This window comes from Neomonachus schauinslandi, chromosome 1, assembly GCF_002201575.2.
Source record: "Neomonachus schauinslandi chromosome 1, ASM220157v2, whole genome shotgun sequence".
NCBI lineage: Eukaryota > Metazoa > Chordata > Mammalia > Carnivora > Phocidae > Neomonachus > Neomonachus schauinslandi.
Genome location: NC_058403.1, coordinates 180221157 through 180241664, shown reverse-complemented (window position 1 = coordinate 180241664; position 20508 = coordinate 180221157). Strand labels below are relative to the sequence as shown.

General features: G+C 36.8%; 1 protein-coding gene across 1 annotated transcript in view; it reads right to left on the bottom strand.

Moving 5' to 3' along the window:
- Positions 1 to 20508, bottom strand: part of SUCLG2 (succinate-CoA ligase GDP-forming subunit beta) — a 263732-nt gene that overhangs the window by 89385 nt on the left and 153839 nt on the right. Inside the window, exons 8-9 of the mRNA XM_021695237.1 lie at positions 10981 to 11142; positions 8633 to 8775 (exon numbers count right to left, since the gene is read on the bottom strand). Of these exons, the coding sequence (XP_021550912.1) occupies positions 8633 to 8775; positions 10981 to 11142 (305 nt within the window). The remainder of the gene's footprint in view (positions 1 to 8632; positions 8776 to 10980; positions 11143 to 20508) is intronic.

The window sequence follows — 20508 nt, the reverse complement described above, 5'->3', positions numbered from 1 at the left end:
CCTTATTTAATATATATTGTTAATTCATTGCTCTGGAATTTAAGGCCAATAGCACTCTAACTCACACTTGAACAAAGCTTATCTCATATGTATTTTCTCTGTGAGGTGCATCACATGAGACATGACTTAGGAAAACCATACAGCACTGTGGCACATTTTAAATAGCAAAATAGGTACTCTTCTCACTGATGACAGCCTTCTACATTCCTTCCACCTCTACCTAGTGTGGTGATAAGTTGGCAGGAAGTGTGAAAACCTTAAAATCTGCATACATATTCACCCTCATACTTCTAGGAATTCATCTTATATGAATAACCTGAACTGTATGTAAAGTTAAGAGTACAAAGAGGTTCACAGCAGCATTATTTTAAGCTAGAAACACCCTGAATACCAAATAATAGAGGACTGCTTAAGTAAATTTATATATTCATACAACTGAATACTATTCAGCTCCTGAAGATGTTGGAGAGGAGTGTACAAGGACAGGGAAAAGGTATGTAAAAAGTGGGAAAAATTAGACTAAATAATAGTGTCAATCATATTGACACTAGTTTTGTCAAAAATACTACACTACATAGTCATGTAAAATAGTATATGTAAATGTAACTTGACTTATTTTGGTACTTTCCTATATTTTATGTTTCCCTAATTTAATAATTAGGAAAAAAGGGGATGCTGTTTAATAAAACACCCTAAAAAAAGACAAAATGCTATATATTTTGCAAGCCACGATGAGTCAAGCCGATTTCTTCAGCAAGCCCACATGGACATGTTGTTCATTTAGGAACAACATAATCATCCCTAGTTCCTAATTCTCTGGCAGTGGGTGGAGGGCAGTGTAGAGGGAGGAAGAAAGAGAATTCACAGTGTCTTCCGTCTCCGGAATGCAGTGGGGCTCGTCCCACCAGACTACAGCTCACCCCTGTAGAGGTAGAGGAACCAGAACCCCTCTCATCTCAAAGGCACTTCACCTTGTTCTCCTGCATTGTTTTCCAAAGTTTACTCTACACATATAGTGATTCCCCTACCAGACATTATTTGGATTCAAAAACAATACCTCAAAAATAATAATAGCAAAACTTTCAGATGCCTGATCACTCTACCATTATAAGATAATTCTTAAGACTTAGAGATACCTGACATTAATCCTGGCTATTATTTGGTTACCTTGTTAGAAAACGCACTATTTTTTCATTGTTGAATTTAACCACGTCTTTTCTCTGTGCAATAACATTAAGAGAGAGAAAAAAAAAACCTAACTCTTCTAATCATTATATATTATTTCCAATATATATGACACTATACTTTTATCAGTGGTTTATTTCTCTTTAACAGTCTACAAAGGCTTCTCCATACAGGATTCATAATCAATTACTGCGCATGTTGGGACAAATGATGAAATTTACTGAAATATCCCCAAGTCTGTTAAAATTCTTCAAATTACTTACCATGAAACAAACAAAGCACATTCAAATTTGAATTCTGAGAAGCAGAGCAAAGAGTAAAAATCTTATTTTTTATTTATTTCTGAAACTATGTCAGCAAGAAGCATGAAAATAGTTGTAGAGTGTTCCATTAGGGATGCATGAAAAATGCGGTCACTATCAGACACACGGATCTTGTGTAAGATACAGAACCACCCGCCTTCCCAGGACCCAGCTCTTACTGTTAGGTAACATGGAATGAGCATATGCTGGGCAAGGACAGCCAGACATAGTTGGAAATTTGGATCAACTGGACATCAGAGAAAAAAATGCAAGACAAGAGGAAAAGTACTTTGAGGAAAGGAAGAGCAATGAGTGTGGGGCAACTGGCTTTCCATTCGCTAGCTCACGCACAGTGTTACCCTACATATGGGTGAAACCAGAGGACAGGTTACCAGTTCATAAGTACAGAGTCATTTGTATTCTTCTCAGACTAGACTATCAGGTAGCCTATCAACACACAGAACGGCTGCCTGGACTTTTACTCCTTCCAACTCATATGAAAGTAAAATTTATTTTCAAAGAGGCCTGTAAGAACAGGGATGGGAGAGTTATTTCAAAAATAATGCTCATGATATTTAAAGGATTGGGCATTATATTCAAAAATCAATCCCTACAAAAGTTCTATTGCTGCCCCCCCCTCGAAATAAATGTTCCCTTGCAGATGTGGTATTTCAGCAAATACACATGGTCTTGTAATAAAATGAGTCTTGCTGCGAGCCTCTGACATAAACATGTAAATAAGTGAAAAAGAGGTTCCTGTGTCTTATACTTAAATATATTCTAAATGTATGATAATCAACAATATGTGTGTGAGGCATTTAGCACATATTAATCCCAAAACATATTTATGGAGGTTCCTCAAAAAGTTGAAAATGGAGCTACCCTACGACCCAGCAATTGCACTACTGGGTATTTACCCCAAAGATACAAATGTAGTGATCCGAAGGGGTATATACACCCCAATGTTTATAGCAGCAATGTCCACAAAAGCCAAACTATGGAAAGAGCCAAGATGTCCATCAACAGATGAATGGATAAAGAAGATGTGATGTATATATATATATATATATATGTATAATGGAATATTACGCAGCCATCAAAAAAATGAAATCTTGCCATTTGCAACGATGTGGATGGAACTAGAGGGTATTATGCTAAGTGAAATAAGTCAATCAGAGAAAGACATGTATCGTATGATCTCACTGATATGAAGAATTCTTAATCTTAGGAAACAAACTGAGGGTTGCTGGAGTGGTGGGGGGTAGGAGGGATGGGGTGGCTGGGTGATAGACATTGGGGAGGGTATGTGCTATGGTGAGCGCTGTGAATTGTGTAAGACTGTTGAATCACAGACCTGTACCTCTGAAACAAATAATACATTATATGTTAAAAAAAAAAAAGAAGATAGTAAGAAGGGAAAAATGAAGGGGGGGAATTGGAGGGGGAGACGAACCATGAGAGACTACGGACTCTGAGAAACAAACTGAGGGTTCTAGAGGGGAGAGGGGTGGGGGAGGGGTTAGCCTGGTGATGGGTATTAAAGAGGGCACGTATTGAATGGAGCGCTGGGTGTTATATGCAAACAATGAATCATGGAACACTACATCAAAAACTAATGATGTATGGTGATTAACATAATAAAATAAAATTAAAAAAAAAACTGAAGGCATTTGCATGCTGAAAATATGGCATGCAGTTTTCCTTCTCCAGCCTCAAATTCTAAAGACTTTTGAAGCACACACCACAGAGCCAAAATAGCTAGACTCCTCTCAAATTTATACCAAATGATATTCTGTGGTTCTTGCAGACATGAATTTAATCCTCCCTTGATTAAGTTGTGTTTTCTGGGTTGTCTGAACAGAGAATCACTGCAAGCTACTGAATTGCTTACACATTTCATCAACTTCAAAACAATACATGCAATAACACTGATGTCAATAAACCTGTTTCAGACACCTCCCATCCTGTCCATGTCCATAATTATAAATCTAAGCCTTAGAAATTATAATGAAATTGAACATTCAAAAAAACAACAACAGCACACATTAAAGTTTTCATTGTGCTTTAGAAATGTCTGCCAACCACTTACACATATAGGATATCTGTTGATATTCAAAGCAATGCTTCCAGGGATTATTTTCATGTCCACTCTACAGACAAGGTAACAGAAGTTTAAAGAGTATACCCTAATAGCTAATAAATATATGAAAAGGTGTTCAACCTCATTGGTCATGAGAAAAAGCACTCAGTCTCATTGGAAACCACCATACATTGATCAGAATGACTGAAACTGGAAAGCCTTGACTGTACCGAGTGTTGGTAAGGATGTGGAGAAACTGGAACTCCCATACACAGTTACCAGAGTGTAAATGGGCACATCTGGAGACCTGCTTGGCAGTATCCATTCAAGCTGAATATGAGTGTAAGTTATGACCCCAAAATCCTAGTTCCAAGAATATATCCCACGGAAATGTGCCCCAAAAGACTTGTATGAGAACATGTTCATAGCAACGTAATAGTCAAAACTGAGTAACACAAATGTCCATCAACAGAAAAGGATAAAGGGTTCTGGCAGAGTCACACAATAGAATACCGTACAGCAGTAAGAATGAGTGAACCACTGCTACATAAAATGTGGATGAATCTTACAAATGAAAGTTAAATGGAAGATGGCAAACACAAAAGAGTGTCACTGTATGATCCTATTTATATTAAGCTGAAATTTATATTAAGGCAAACTAAATGGATGACAGTAGAAGTTGGGATAGCTGTGTTACCTTTGGGGAGAGAGCAGGGAAGGAGAAGCATGGGGCAGGAGCTCATTACTGGCTTCTGAGATGCTGGTTGTCTAAGTCTGTTCAGGCTGCTGTAACAAACTACCATAGACTGAGTGGTAAGACAACAAACATTTATTTTTCACAATTTTAGATGTCGGAAGTCCAAGATGAAGGCACTAACAGATTCAGTGTCTCATGAGAGCCCATTTCCTGGTACAGAAAGGGCCATCATCTAGATACATCCTCACATGGAGGAAGGGTGAAGGAGTTCTCTGGGGTCTCCTTTATCAGGGTACTAATCCCACTCATGAGGCTCCACTTTCATGACAATTACCTTTCAAAGGCCCTACTTCCTAATACCATTACATTGGGGGTTAGGATTTCAACATATGAATTTTGGGGGGGATGTAAATACTTAGTCCATAACACTGGTCATGTTCTATTTTGTGACCTGGCTGCCAGTTACATGGCTATGTTCACTTTGTGATAACTCATCAAGCTATATACTTTTGATTTGCATACTGTTCTGTATGTAGGTCATACTTCAATAAAAATTTATAAAGAATTTTAAATGATACTGTCATATAAAATTATTCCTCCTTTAAATGGGAAATGTATATGTGTATCTCAATTAATGGAATGAACAAGTCTCTGATTAAATGTTCTTACCACAAAAAAGAAATTATAATTACAGAACAGGATGGAAGCTAACGCTATACTGGTGATTATACCGCAACATACAGATGTATCAAATAAACACATTATATACCTCAAACTTATATGATGTTATATGTCAATTACATCTCAATTAAAAAATTTTAATAAAGCTAACCTCCAAATACTAAAAAAAATAAATGAAGCAACCCTCCGAGGTAATAAGTAATGTTATTATTTCATTTTATAAAAGAAGAAACTGAGATATATAGAAGTAAAATTACGTGCTCAAGCTCCCACAACCAGTAAGTGGTAAAGATATGACTGGAACCTGGGCAGTCTGGTGCCCGAGCCCCATGAAGAACCCCTTCTTTTTTGAACTAGTACTTGGTGCTTATGCAGCACATTTGTTTCTGGATATTTAAAGAGCTTTGAAAAACACTTTACATTAATTATACTTGCAGCAAAAAATAATAATATTTAAAGAAACAAAAATTTAAAAATAAAGAGTTTTGAAACATGACTGTAAATTAGATCTAAACCAGGAAGCACAAACAGATCAGGTGCGGTGATTTCACGAATGTCAATTACACACTACCGGTTTTTGAAATCAGGCCTTCAGAGGGCAACAGATGTGCTTAACTTTGGCCAACAGGGTGGGGGTGACAATATATTGAGATTCCTGTCAACTATCTTTTCCTTTTCTTCATTTGTGTAAGATGTTTTACACACTCCAGATGTCATTTGTACTCATTTTCTACACCTTTGGAATTCTAAGTTTAGAATTAGAAATAAAAGCCAAAGCATGATTCAGGAAAACAAAAACTTAAGGATAACACTCTTTGGAGGGCTTTTCCTTTAAGTGTGTTCAAATTCTTTACAGATTACCACAAAAACCCTACTTCTACTTCCTATTTTATGTGATTTTTACTCCTTTTGATTTAAAGAACACTAGTGCTTAGAATTCTGTATGTTAAAAACGATGAAGATCAGATCTATCATACCACCAGCAGAACAAACTCTACTGTCTTTCTCTCATCTCCAGCCGAACTTGAAAATAAGAGAATTATAAAACATTTAATGTGAATTCAGTTTTGTAAGTGAGCTATCTTGAAAAGATTCTTGTTTTAGACAGTTTGGCAGAGGAGCTCTGTTTCATATATATTACAAACAAATAAGGAACCTATTAGTGATAAAGGCATTTGCGTTAGGGTGAGTATCAGCATTTGGGCTAACAGTCAAGCAAAAATTTTAAGTTTCAGCTCTATGGCTGAAATGGTAGAAATATAGGTTAACCCATAATATTGTTCTTGAATGATGACATTTATAACATTTATTACTTGATCAATAGAATTAGCTCACACACATGATGAACAAGTAGTTGTTACTATCAGTTGATTCAAGTTTAACAAGAGGCCTTTTGCAATTTTGAGTTTCAGTGTTTTCAACTGACTAATCCTTATATCTAACAAGAAAATATCTTTGTAATAATTAGCTTTGGGTTTTGGGGATTCTCTACTTCTGGGCAGCTGAATGGGGTGCTACTTGAAATAATTACTGCTAGAACTACAACCGGTTTTCTTGCAAAATCAAATCAATTCATCTATACTATTTTTAAGCCTCTGTTCTCTGAAATCTGTTAAACAATGCCAGGATTGAAAATACCCATTACATTTCTATGCTTTTTATCTGTCTTTGAAATTTCAAGATTTGGAAAATTTACAGTGAGATGAGCTATGCATTCATTTTCCTGATATAGCATGAGAAAAATAAAATAACTCCCACATATCTTTCTCTACCCAAGATGACAGGCAATCTCAAAAAAGTTTAAATACTCTAAGCATTTGAAAATATTCCATAGGGTAAAGTCAAAATTTTTTAAGAGACTCTTTTTAAAAAATGGCTCTGCAAGTGATTTTTCCTTCCCTTCCTGTATTTTTACAAAATTAAAATTCCAGATCAGCCGCTAAGAAAAGATATTCCAAAGAAAATGCAATGATTGTCCTGGTAGACTTACTCCCTCGATAGCTCTCTATTATTCTTAGCACTGCATTTCAGTAGACACTAAAAGTTCAGTATTTTATCACAGTTGCCCTGTTCTCTGAATACTTTGTGGTTCAAGCATTTAAAGAGCTGTGTGTTAGTTATATTCATGGTATTTAGAGATTTCAATTGATAGGAAACTCTCTGGGAGGAAAATGATCCTTCCCTTAGTAAATAAGAAGGGGCACCTAGGTGGCTCAGTCAGTTAAGCATCTGCCTTCGGAGCAGGTCATGGCCCCAGGGTCCTGGGATTGAGCCCACATCAGGCTCCCTGCTCAGTGGGAGCCTCTGCCTCTGCCTCTGCACCTCTCCTGCAGCTCCTGTTCTCTCTCTATATCTATATCAAAAAAATAAATAAAATCTTAAAAAAGAAAGTAATAGTAAGAAGAAGGGATAAATAAATTAATAACTAGGAAGACACTGATAATATTCCTACTTAACCAATGAAAACAAGGTACTTATATAAACAGAAAAACCAACTGCAAACACTTTCTTCATGGCTGGATGACTGGATTTTGGTGACAGTGCTCTTCCTGGATAGCACTGGAGAACTAAAGATTAGCAGCTGATTACACCCTACCATTTATTTTGTGAATCAGAAGGACAAGAGTTAGCAAAAATGTAAGGTGAGCAACCATCTGAGTCATAATGAAAACAGACAAGCATACTACTAATATAAAACAAAATTTTATATATGCGAACCAAAAGACTATTGTTGGTACACTTATTAATGAGAAGCTTCCATATTAAGTTCAGACCACATTTCTTTAAAAAAAAAATCTGATATCGTTTTATGATTTTCCTAGTGATGGTTCACATTTCCCATGTCTTCAGATACATTAAGAACCAAGAGCATGTCTCAGATGCTCTAACAGTATCAAGATAATGATTCTCAAAGTTTAAAGTCCAATGGTGGTGGTGCACACACTACCTCACAGAATTGTAAAGAGAAATAAATGATATATATCAGACGTTCAAAACATGTGAGTCTTCTCCGTGTCATAAGCGTCCACCTAAACCATGTTGTCATAAACAAGTGAGTACCTGTGGTCGAAACAGAGCATAGGGGTATTGAACTTGAAAGGTGTTTACTGGATCCCTACTATGCACTAGCAAGGGTGTGACAGCTGTGTGGTAGGCAAGGAGAAAAGAGGTTCATAAAGCAACATGCTATGCTAGCTAGCACACGTTATAAACTGTGACAATTAAAAAGCATACAAAAGAATGTGGGTCATTACTTTCTAGTGATACACAGTTTTATAATCCTTCAATTTTTTTCTGTCTCCAATTGTATGACAATACTTGCAGCATGGAAGGAATCAGAGATTGAGTCCTCTAAGTCACATAAGAGCTTTAGTGTACATTACTCAAATAATGTTTCATGCCAACCAATGTTTCACCGTCTGGTGCACTCCCCCCTTTTTATTTCCTCCTATCTCTCAGAACTTCAGAAGCACAGCATCTGTAATAAGATCCTGGAGGCACTTATCAGCCTTTCATCTGAAAGGAGTAACTCATTGTGTACTCCAAGCAGATATAAAAGCAGGATTTGCATCTGCGACTGCAAAGTAAAGGTGTTGGCTTATTACCCCCTTAGCAGCAGGAAAAAGGCAGCTCTTCAGGGTGAAAAATCAGAACATTATGCAATCTCCCAACAAAGACAGAGGTTACCTTAGGATCGGCTGTGAGCAGTTTGAAAGCTTGATATACTTGAGCTTCCTTTACACCACCACCAAGATCCAAAAAGTTGGCTGGCTTCCCACCATTCAGGAAGATGATGTCACAAGTAGCCATGGCAAGTCCAGCACCATTCACTGGGAAATGTAAGTGGCACACAAGACAGGATAAATTTAGCAACACGAAAGGGTGAATGAACCATTTCCCTCCCCCATAATGCCAAAGAGAACCCTGTCACTACCAGGTCAATGTCCTGTCTGGAACTGTGTTCCACCAGGTAAATTCATAAACTTTAGGATAAATCAGGAAATGTGCAAAAGAATAAACAAAAAGACCTGGGAATAGGAAGACAGGTTTGTTGAGAAGTTACATCAATCTGGGAAAAAGATAAAAGGGAAAGGTTTCCATAATTAATTAATTTGGGCTAGTACCAGAAGATGTAGTTTTGGGTTCTGGAAAAATACAGAACTCAAGAGAACCGGGAAAGAGAGAAGGCTACAAGAAGTTGCTTGGGTCTATGAATTACATTCTTTTTAATATCCTTTAAAAGATCTGAGTAAAAAATGGAATTTGTTTAATTTTTTGCTTGCTGACAATAGGCTCCTTTGAATGTAGCATCCCTCTGGGGTTGAGCCACAAGGGTCCCAACTTCAGTAGGGCTCCATACTTTTTTACACTCAGTGCAACCATGCATGTTTGTAGGTTATGTGGATAAACTCAGAAAACAAATAAATAAATGACAGCATCCAAATAATATTCTTATCCCTCTGTTCCTTCTTCAAATTATTATAAGAAATGTTCACTAGCAACCTGATCATTAAAACTGGAACCAAAATGTGCTAACATCTTAGGGCGTTTGTTTTGTTTTGTTTTGTTTTTAAGAAAATAAATAAAGAGTTTTAGCACTGCAATTCTTATTTTCTAGAGCTGAGTTTTATTGAGCAATTGTACTTTTTTGGCTTCTTATACTTAATTAATATGAAATTACTTTCCTCAGGTTAGATAGGAAGAAAGAAAAAAAAAAGCAGACTTCCTAAACACAGCAGAAACTCTCAAGGTAAAATATACTTCACTTTTTCTGACCCTTGAATTCCCCAGACAAGCCTATGAACTGTGACTAATTTAATTAAGTCTGGGGCAACTACAATAAAAATGGTTTATATACAATCTTAAAATAATTTGAAATGTGTTAATTGTTGCTTTTGAGGCTGCTAACTTTGTCAAATCATGCATACTCCCATAGAGGCTACAAAGAATCTGTATTTAATTTGTTCTAAACACACCATTATATCATTCTCCTTTCTAAATGCCTACAAATATTGAGAGCGCATTAGCTTATCAAGATCAGAACAATGTGAGTGGTCTGGTACATTACAGTTATTACTCTGATACAAAGCAAGAGCTTTTGGTATCCCTTGTAATTAGATGTCATTTTCTATTGTATGGCTCAGCAGACTACTGGATGAGGTCTGTTCAGTTCTGAATATAATAATCCTGTTGGTTTAATGAGCTACAAATCTTTTTTATTTTAATTCCATTAAGATTAAGACCTCAGTTTCTAGTGCAATGAATTGGCTCCACCAGAAACACAGATGCGTATAAATCTCAGCTCTATAAGCTGTGGACAATAACAGAAATTGTATTACCTCTATAGACCCATTCTTATCTCAGCTCAATAAGCCATTTTCACAAATTTAGATGAGTATGATAAAATCAATTGTTTTATTAATAAACTGGATAATGGATGAAACATTTTATCATTTGGTTATCATAAAAGCTGAAACTGGAGTATAATGATTCAAGTGTATGTTCTCTTCTACTTCCTCTGAGAAATTTTATCTTAAAACCAAATTTCAGAATAGTTCCTAGCATATTAACACAGACTGGAGTAGCAAAGATTTTGATTTTTATTGAGCAAAATTTAACCGAGATGCTTTAAAATAGTATTTTTCAGCTGGGGTGATTTTGGCTACCAGAAGATACTTGCCAGTGTTTGGCAACATCTTTGGTTATCAAAATGGGGGGGTCGCCAGTGGCACCTGAAGACCAGGGACAATGCTAAATATCTGACAATGTATAGGACAGCCCCCCAGAGCAAAGAATTATTCCACCCAAAATGTTAATAATGACAGACTTCAGAAACCCCGCTTTAAGCCAGTGACCACTGAGCAAAATGAACTTTGGGAAGAAACTCGGAATTGTTTCCCAAGACTTTTGGGCTACAAAAACTCCTATTTTAACTGGCTACCAGGAAATACCATTTCAGAAAGGTTCAGAAATCAGTAGTTCCTAAATTCTGCAAAAATCCACAAATCATGCTTTTGATAAAACTATTTTCTTACCAAAGCAGGCAATGTTCCCATCCAGTCCTATATATTTTAGATCATATTTGGCAGCTTCGTTTTCAATGGGCTCATTCTCTGATTTGTCGTCCATAGCAAATATGTCCTTTTGTCGGAATTCTGCATTGTCATCAAAGTTTATCTTTGCATCAAAACAGACAACTAGATAAAGGAAAAAAGACACACACATGAGTATCTCTTAAGGATCTATAAATTAGTTCCCCAGGGTGGCAGGGACAGCAGAAAGAAAAATAAAATACTGTCATTTTTTTTTCTCATGATAGGGGCAGGAGAAACTGTTACAGCTTTCTTGATCTTAAACTTCAGGGGTACAAAGACAAATATGGTGGCATAGTCCCTGTTCTCAAGGGACTTACATTCTAATAAAGAGCACAGAAATTTACACCTGTTGGTCTCTGTTTAATAAAAGAACAATATAAACTGTGGTCACCCATTAAAAGTTATAGACTGCCACATCTACATATAGCTTTGATTTGCCATTTTTATTGCATTTCTTATTTTTAGTATATAACCACTGATCATCACCTTTACCTTTGATGCAAAGAGAAACTAGATTATAATGTTTAATCCCACTGTCCTCCTTTGTCCTTCTGATGCTGCAAAGTGAAATTTTTATTTAATCAGTATCCTTGCTAATATTTCTGAAAGATTTAGTGCAAAGAACACTGGGTTAGAATCATTAGTTTTTTATTTGATCCTTAACTAACTCTGTAACTTGATAAAAAAAATTAACCTACTTCCTCCTAGGGCCTCAGTTTTCTTATTTGGAAAATGGAAATAACAATCCCTAAACTGCTCATATACTTACTTTGGGGTCTGCTCAAACTAGGACCATCATCCTGATGTGTGCACGATATGACTCTTTTGATTCAGGTTATAAAACACTAAGAGACCAAGACAGATCAGATATGATGGGAGGTAGCCAGGCATTACCAGCACTACTGTCTCCACTCTCTGGTACAGGTAGAAATCTCCAACTCTCTCAATGACCAAAAGCCCTGGACACAGTTGAAACCCACTGGGTGATATGGATGGACCATGGAAAGAGCATTTTCCTTGATTCACAGGATATCTTCTACATGAATTCTCAGGGAGAGCCTGCAGTGAGGAGGGGTGACATGCAGGCTTCTGGGATCTGACCCCTTTTATTATATCCCTTTGGGTAGAAATTAGTTGTCTATGATGACATTCTATTCTAACCTTCTTTTACTTTACTTCAGATATTGATAGGCAGGGATCTTTGACTTCGACTTTAGAGAAATTACCCATTCTCCTCTAGCATTGCTGAGGAGGAGCTACTTCTTCAAAGGGAAACAACCTGGAATAATTCATTCAAAAGTAATGACCATGGTCTGCTCATCCCATTTTCTTACAATGACAAAATATTGTTACATTACAACATCCTAGAGTTACAGACCCCACATAGAGGCTTTACACAAGGGTCTCTCTACCACAAAAATCAAGCACTTTGATACAAATCTATGCAGAACTGGCATTTTAACATCTAAGAATACTTGGCATACATAAAAGCCTAAACTGGAAATTATTTAAAGTAGCACTGACTGACAAGAGAGAATCTTATATAGAAGTTGATGTCTGCCAGAGTCCTTAGTCTTGCCACAAAATGTCCAACCACTTTACCCACACACTGTGAATACATGGAGCAAATGAGTAATTACTGTCCAGAATACTGCGATCTTAATGATGGAATCCTACAATTACCAAAGGAATTGGCCAACGTTCTCTGCTTGCTACAATGGCATTTTGTCAGCAGTTAATGACTGGTATAATAATCAATAGGAAAGCAACTTCATTCTTGGCTTTCCACTAGGCTTATAAATAAATTTTAATTAATTTATTAGTAATTTTAGCTCCTCCATTACTCATTGGCAAGACTACGTGTAACTGACACCTTCAAAATGAATGGGCAAAGGCTATCAAACTGACTTCCTAACTGAAGAGTTTCAAAGAATTCTTTTTTTTTTTTTTAAAGATTTTATTTATTTATTTGAGACAGAGAGAATGAGAGACAGAGAGCATGAGAGGGAGGAGGGTCAGAGGGAGAAGCAGACTCCCTGCCGAGCAGGGAGCCCGATGCGGGACTCGATCCCAGGACTCCAGGATCATGACCTGAGCCGAAGGCAGTCGCTTAACCAACTGAGCCACCCAGGCGCCCTCAAATAAAAGAATTCTTGGTCAAGATCAATAAACTAGTAAATCAAAATAGGTCCAGGCTGATCTTTGCCCCTTACAACGACTACAGTTCCAAGCTACTTGAGAGAACATAATTAATGTATATGGATGCAAAGTTCAGAAGGCAGCTCCACCTCCCCTCTGCAAAGCCAGATTTTCAAATGATGCTTTTTACTGCAGTATGATGTATATGCCAAGGACAGAAATGAGTTCACTATTTGGGGACCACCCTGAGAAAACTAAGAGTTAAACCAGAGCCTGAAGACGGTGACTGTGGGATAAAAGGGGTATGGAGCACAGGGAGAATAAAGCACTTGAAGCAAGTACATGCGCTCTTTTCGACACATATTTGTTATGCCTGCTTAATATTTTAAAGGGAGTCCCAAACATACAAAGTGCTTTCCTGCCCCACTATCTCAGTTTATAATGCTGTATTGCCTGGATGTTTTTCCTTGAACTTCACCACAGCTGGGTATGAATTACAGCTTGGACACTTCAGAGCCAGGTAGCCATCATCACCTCTCTTAAGCCCAGTGGCCTTGTTTATAAAATGGAAACCAGAGTATTTTCTACTGCATGGCGTTGGTGCAAGCAGGGACTGCATGCCAAGCACTCAGTAGCACAGACAGCCGGCACTCACTGGCTATTATACCACCGCCACACTCCACCTGCCCAGTTCTTTCTTACACTCACCTTCCCAATGTCAGCCCAGGCTATAGGATTCTATTCTAAAAATGACCTGTCCTTGGCCCCATTCCCTTATAATCCTAGCCTTCTGTTTACAGTGAATCTAAACTAATGCCTACTGGAGTTTACAGATGTACAGGTTACCTACGATTTTCAGTGAAACGCCATATTCAGAATACTTAAGAATTTCCCACAGGAAGGATTTTAGTGGTTGGCATTTCAGGCTGTGTGACTGATGGAGAAGATTTTAGCCTAAAGGTTGAGGGTGGAAGAGATGCCTTTGATGACCCTCAAATCACACCATACCTTTCCACAAGGCCAGGGTGGCTAAAGATTGATATAAAACAGCCCCAGATGAGAATCTCAGTCAGACGGTGGCAAAGGATAGCCCTTGGGACAGCTTGCTGTCTGTTTTTGTAAGTACGGTTGGACTGGAATACAACCACACCCATTCGTTTACATATTTCTACAGCAGGGTCCCAGGACAATAGCAGAGATGACTCCTTATAATAGAGACAATACGGTCCTTCATAGAAAAAGGCTCCTATCCCTACTAAGTCACACTTCTCATGTTGCAATAGCCACAGGTATCATACTTATTTACAGTGAAAGAGAAACCTAGGAAAGTGCATCTAATGGCATGAAAACAAAAAAGCATAAGGGACAAAATAAACAAAAACTGGATTAATCCTTGAATATCAATGGACTCTCATATGCTTATTTCCCCCTGTAAGACCTATCCAAGTACACTTATAGAATGAGTGTGTTAAAAATGGACTGATGGCTATGTCAACAACGGGGCAATAAAATAAACTTGCTTGCTCAAACCTTAGCTTTTTCATTTGTTAAAACAACAAACTACTCTAAAATGTATTTTTCGAGGTACTGAACTTGGTTCAGACATAAGATATTCAGTGTCACATTAATGAAACCTCAATTCTATAGAAAATTCTTGCACAAAGGCCATTCTGTGTACAAAGTGGGTGAAAAACATACCTATTAATATTTATAAAACAATTTTCACCATCAAAAGCACATTGTTACATGCTTGATAGATTATACAAATGAATTTTCCTTCTGAACAAATATCAAAGAAAGCTGCAGTACTTATATTCATAGGGAGTTTTGTTTTTTTGTTTAGTGGTGTGAGATTCTGTGAGCTGCTAATTCACCAACTTAGATGAAGAGCCTGACTGGCAGTTAGCAGCCTCTGACCTTAGAGTTTTAACAGAAGAATGTGCTACAGATTAAACAAAAGAAAAACACATTTCAGAAGGGAGACTCACACATAAAACAAACATAAAAACAGCAGGAAATAAGATTGTTACAATTAGTTTGAAAAATAATCTGTCTTCAAGCAACATACTGCATTTGATTTGTGATAAATAACCATAATATGCTACTGAAATGCACCTTGCCGAGATGGCCTTAAAATGCTGATACTTTCAAATTAGTCCCACTTTCCATTAAATATTGATGTTCCAAGAGTTGTATACTTTTTAGAACTTTTCTTGAGTTGCTGCGAAAAGAGAAAATAGATACGAGGCAGGAGGGGGATTCGGGTGAAGGTAGAGAACTGAAAATGTTCTTGAAAATAGTCTTGTGTATAAAGAGAGAAACAGAGAGAAACACCCACCAACAACATGGGCACTTGCTAACTCGAAGCAACAGGGTGGCTATTTAGGGAAATTAATCTGAAGCAAGAAAGGGATCTGATGTGCGAGTTAACTTTGGATCACTCAGCCTTAGTTCTCATGGAATCTTGGCCAGGTAGTGACTGTTTTAAATTGGGTTTCATTCCGATAGCTTGGTGAATGGATTTGGGCTCCAACTGTCGAAAATGCCTTAGAGCAGGAATTCTTCATCTTGGGACTACTGGTAAGTTAGGTGAGATCATTATCTATTGGGGGTGGGGGGTGTACTGTGTACTATAGGATGTTTAATAACATCCCCAGCCTCCACCCACAAGAGGCAAGCGGCACCCTGAACTCCCAGTTGTGATAAACAAAAATGGATGTTAATGAGACTCATTGTAGTGATCACATACAATCATTGTGTTGTATACCTAACACTAATATAATGTTGTATGTCATTTATATCTCAATTAAAATATGTCTCTAGACATTGACAAACATCCCCCGGGGGACAATATGCCTACCCTCCTCATTGAGAAACATTAGAGACACCAAAGAAAGGAGTCTGTGTTCAGGTAGATCTGGCTAAAAGTGGGAAGAAATGAAATAGAACATAAAACCTCACAGCGGCTTGTAAAACAGATGAATGAATGGATAGGTAGATAAATAAATAATGATAAAGAAAACCCTGCTTTTTTTAATTAAAGATTTTTATTTATATAAGTAATCTCTGCACCCCATGTGGGACTCAAACTCACGACCCTGACTGAGATCAAGAGTTGCATGCTCTTCTGGCTGAGCTAGCCAGCACCCCAGGAAAACCTTGCTTCTAACTTGGCCACATATTTTTTTTAAGATTTTATTTATTTATTTGACAGAGAGAAAGAGAGAGAGCACAAGCAGCAGGACAGGGAGAAGCAGGCTCCCCGCTGAGCAGGGAGAACTTGATCACATGCTTAATGAATTAATCCTGGCAATACAACTGGACAAGCAAGGAAAAGAGTTAATTTCTCTTCGACTATTTAATTAACAGCTTACTTTCATTTCAATAAAATTTAGGCCATTCTAGTAGACATGTGACTCCATCCATTTTCCATTGAGAAAATGCCTTTCTCCTACACATGTGGTTCCAGCTCAGTGACTGGTCTAGATATGGATATGGGACCCAAGTAGGGCCAATCAGAATCATTTGAAAAGATTGCTGTGGTTGCTGAAGGAGAATGATGAAAAGTGGGAGCCATGTTGGTTGCCCCTTCAGAGAGCCTGGCCGACAAAGGAGCCAATTTGGAGGCAACTGGGCTGGAAGATCAGAGAATCCCTTGTTCCCTTCATGCCCTAAACCAGACCACTCCCTGTTATATGAGGAAAATAAGTATCCTTCCCTGACCTGGAAGCTTCTTAACAAAAACTAGACTAATGTAGGTTTCTGTCCCTTACAACCATTATAATTCTAACAGTCACTAAACTACATTACAGTCAATAGTGCCAAATTATATTCTTTGAATCAATTTTTTTTTTTTCGGTCAGATCTGCTACACATGTACCAATTTTATTGAATTAACTTTTCTTTTCATTGATTTTCTCTATTGTTTTTCCATTTTTTTAAATTATGTTATGTTAATCACCATACATTACATCATTAGTTTTTGATGTAGTGTTCCATGATTCATTGTTTGCATATAACACCCAGTGCTCCATGCAGAACGTGTGCCCTCTTTAATACCCATCACCAGGCTGACCCATCCCCTCACCCCCCTCCCCTCTAGAACCCTCAGTTTGTTTCTCAGAGTCCACAGTCTCTCATGGTTTATCTCCCCCTCCGATTTCCCCCCTTCAATTTTCCCTTCCTGCTATCTTCTTCTTTTTTTTTTAACATATAATGTATTACTTGTTTCAGAGGTACAGGTCTGTGATTCAACAGTCTTACACATACCATAGAATCAAATTACTAATCACAGTGGAAAAAATAATTCTTAGATTCCAGTTCTTTCGCCACATTAAAAATTTCCCATAGGTGATCTAACAGCATAGATATTATCAAGATCATTGCTCTTTATTCAACCAGGTATCATCTGTTGTGCAAATATATGACCAATCACCTGGATTTTAAAAAAATGTTCCTCATTAACCAATGGAAGATAGAAGAAACTCTCTTACAAAGAAGCTTTGCAATAGGTAAGTCTAAAGTAAAAATGTTTGGTGTGATGCCAAGCTCCTTAAACTTCTAAATTAAGAGTCATTATTAAATCACAATTTTAATGTGAAACGTTATATGCTCTGCTATTACTGATCTAAATGGAAAAAATTATATATTCACATTATAAATATTAAGATTATTAATATTGCTAGGATATAAATGACTTTTTTTACAGCTCCTAAATAAAAGATTGCTTTAGGGGATTGTGACAATGATGAAGATCAATTTATACATTTGGTCATTAATCACCGTTTCCTAATTGGGTTTAATTTGACTACTGCTCATTAGAGTTATAAACCAACACATTCATTTAATTGTGATTATAATTCAATAGCTGAACTTTTATGGTACGATGAACAAATTAATAGCTAAAGATAATTTCGCTTTTAAAAATATCACATTTAAGACTTATGCTTTAATCAACTATATACACGGAATGTATTTTAGGATGATTCCTTCAAAAAAGCTCAAGAATTTTCTTTTCTCTTGATAATTAAAAAGAAAACTTCTGATTTCATGAGGTTTTACAAATACATTCTAGGAAAAGTTTCTTGCACCCTTATTCCCTGCATCAGACTGCAATCTGTGACAGACAACTTACCAAAGGTTTGAATGAAAGTAGTATTATAGCCTGACTTTTATCCAATTCCTTAGCTGAATTTCCATTTTTTTTAAATATGAAATAACCAGGTTGCTTATGCATACTAATTTGAAAAGCAAGCCATCACCTTGAAGAACTTATACTCAACTTCCCTGTCTTTTGTTTCTTGGATTTAATTAACAGCAACGCAATGCAGCATGAATTCTGACTAATTTCCACTAAGCTGGAGACTATGTATAGATCACTCTGATAAAAGTAAATTAATAGTTTAAGAGAAAAAAGGTAAAAAAGAAAGCAGTCTGGCATATCAAAATCAACACACACGCCATACTAAGAAAGACACAGGTTCAAATCTCAGCTCCAGTAATGGGCTGCTTATGGAGGAGTCACATTAATTTTCAATCCTCTATAAAATAGGGATAATAACTCTGTACTTTTCAGGATTGCTATAAGTAATAAAAATGAATATATGTAAAGGCTTATCACAGTATGTGTCATATGAGTTCAAAACAGTTTTCTTCCACTTCACTGCTTCTCTATATAAAATACTAATGATTTCATAGTCAAACAGAATTTTTTAAATATTTATGAATAAAAGGTAGTTTGCTTACAAATAACCTATCACAGATCTTTATCTGGTGGTCACTTGTGCAAACCATGAAATATATTATTTTCAATGGCTTCCTAAACATTACTATTTCTCCAACCTAACCTGAAATTTTAAAAAAAGAAAAAAATGGACAAAAAGATGAAATCCATACCTTTACTGACTACTCTCTTTTTTCTAGCTATCATTTAACTTTTTAAAAAAAATTAATATTTATTTATTCATTTGAGAGAGAGAGAGCACGAGAGCGAGTGAGAGCACCAGAAGTGAGAGGGGGAAGCAGACTCCCCGCTGAGTAAGGAGCCTGATGTGCGGCTCCATCCCAGGCCCCTGAGATCAAGACCTGAGCTAAAGGCAGACCCTTAACCGACTGAGCCACCCAGGTGCCCCTAATTTAACTTTTTTTAAATGAAAATGGAGAATTTATTAGAAGAATACAGGGGCCTCCACCAGAAATGCCACAAGACTCATGGAAGGAGATCAGGACTGTCTTTTATTAGTTCAAGTGCAGTTAGTGACAATTATAATTTTAAACAAAGCTTTAATTTTTGTACGAAGTTTTACTTTCTGTTATTTTTTATGTTTTACTTTCAATATCCATTATCTTGTTTGATTTTCAGAAGGATAAGAAATAATAAAATAATAATAGCTAATGCTTTTGTACCTCTTACCATATGCCAAGCCTTGTTCTAGGAACATTAATTATCCTCATAACAACCTTCTAAGGTAGGTACTATTATTATTGTCCCCACTTTGATATAGTGTTACATCCATTTTGTACTTAAAAAAAAAATTCCAGTATAGTTAACATACAGTGTTAGTTTCAGGTGTACAATACAGTGACTCAACAGTTGTATACATTACTCAGGGCTCATCACAATGAGCGTACTCTCAATCCCCTTCACCTATTTCATATACCACCCCCCCCACACACACACACATATACACCTACCTCCCCTCTGGCAACCACCAGTTTGTTCTCTGTATTTAAGAGTCTGTTCTGTTTGTCTTTTTGTTGTTGTTTGTTTTCTTTCTTAAATTCCACATGAGTGAAATCATATATTTGTCTTTCTCAGTCTGACTTATTTCACGTAGCATGATCCTCTCTAGATCCATCCATGTTGTTACAAATGGCAAGATTTCTTTCATTTTTATGACTGAGTCATATTTCACACTGTGTGTGTGTGTGTATGTGTGTATGTGTGTACACACCACTTCTTTATCCACTCTTCTATGGATGGGCACTTGAGTTGCTTCCATGTATCTTGATTATCGTAAATAATATTGCAATAAATATAAGGGTGCATATATATTTTTGAATTAGTGTTTTTATTTTCCTTGGGTAAATAAATAACGAGTAATGGAATTCCTGCGTCATATGGTAATTCAATTTTTAATTTTAATAACCTCCACACTTTTTCCGTGGTGACTGCACCAGCTTGGACTCCCACCAACAGTGCACCAGTGTTCCTTTTTTTCCACAACCTTACAAACACTTGCTTCTCGTGTTTTCTATTTTAGCCATTCTGACAAGTGTGAAATGATATCTCATTGTAGTTTTGATTTGTTTTCCTGATGATGAGTATGT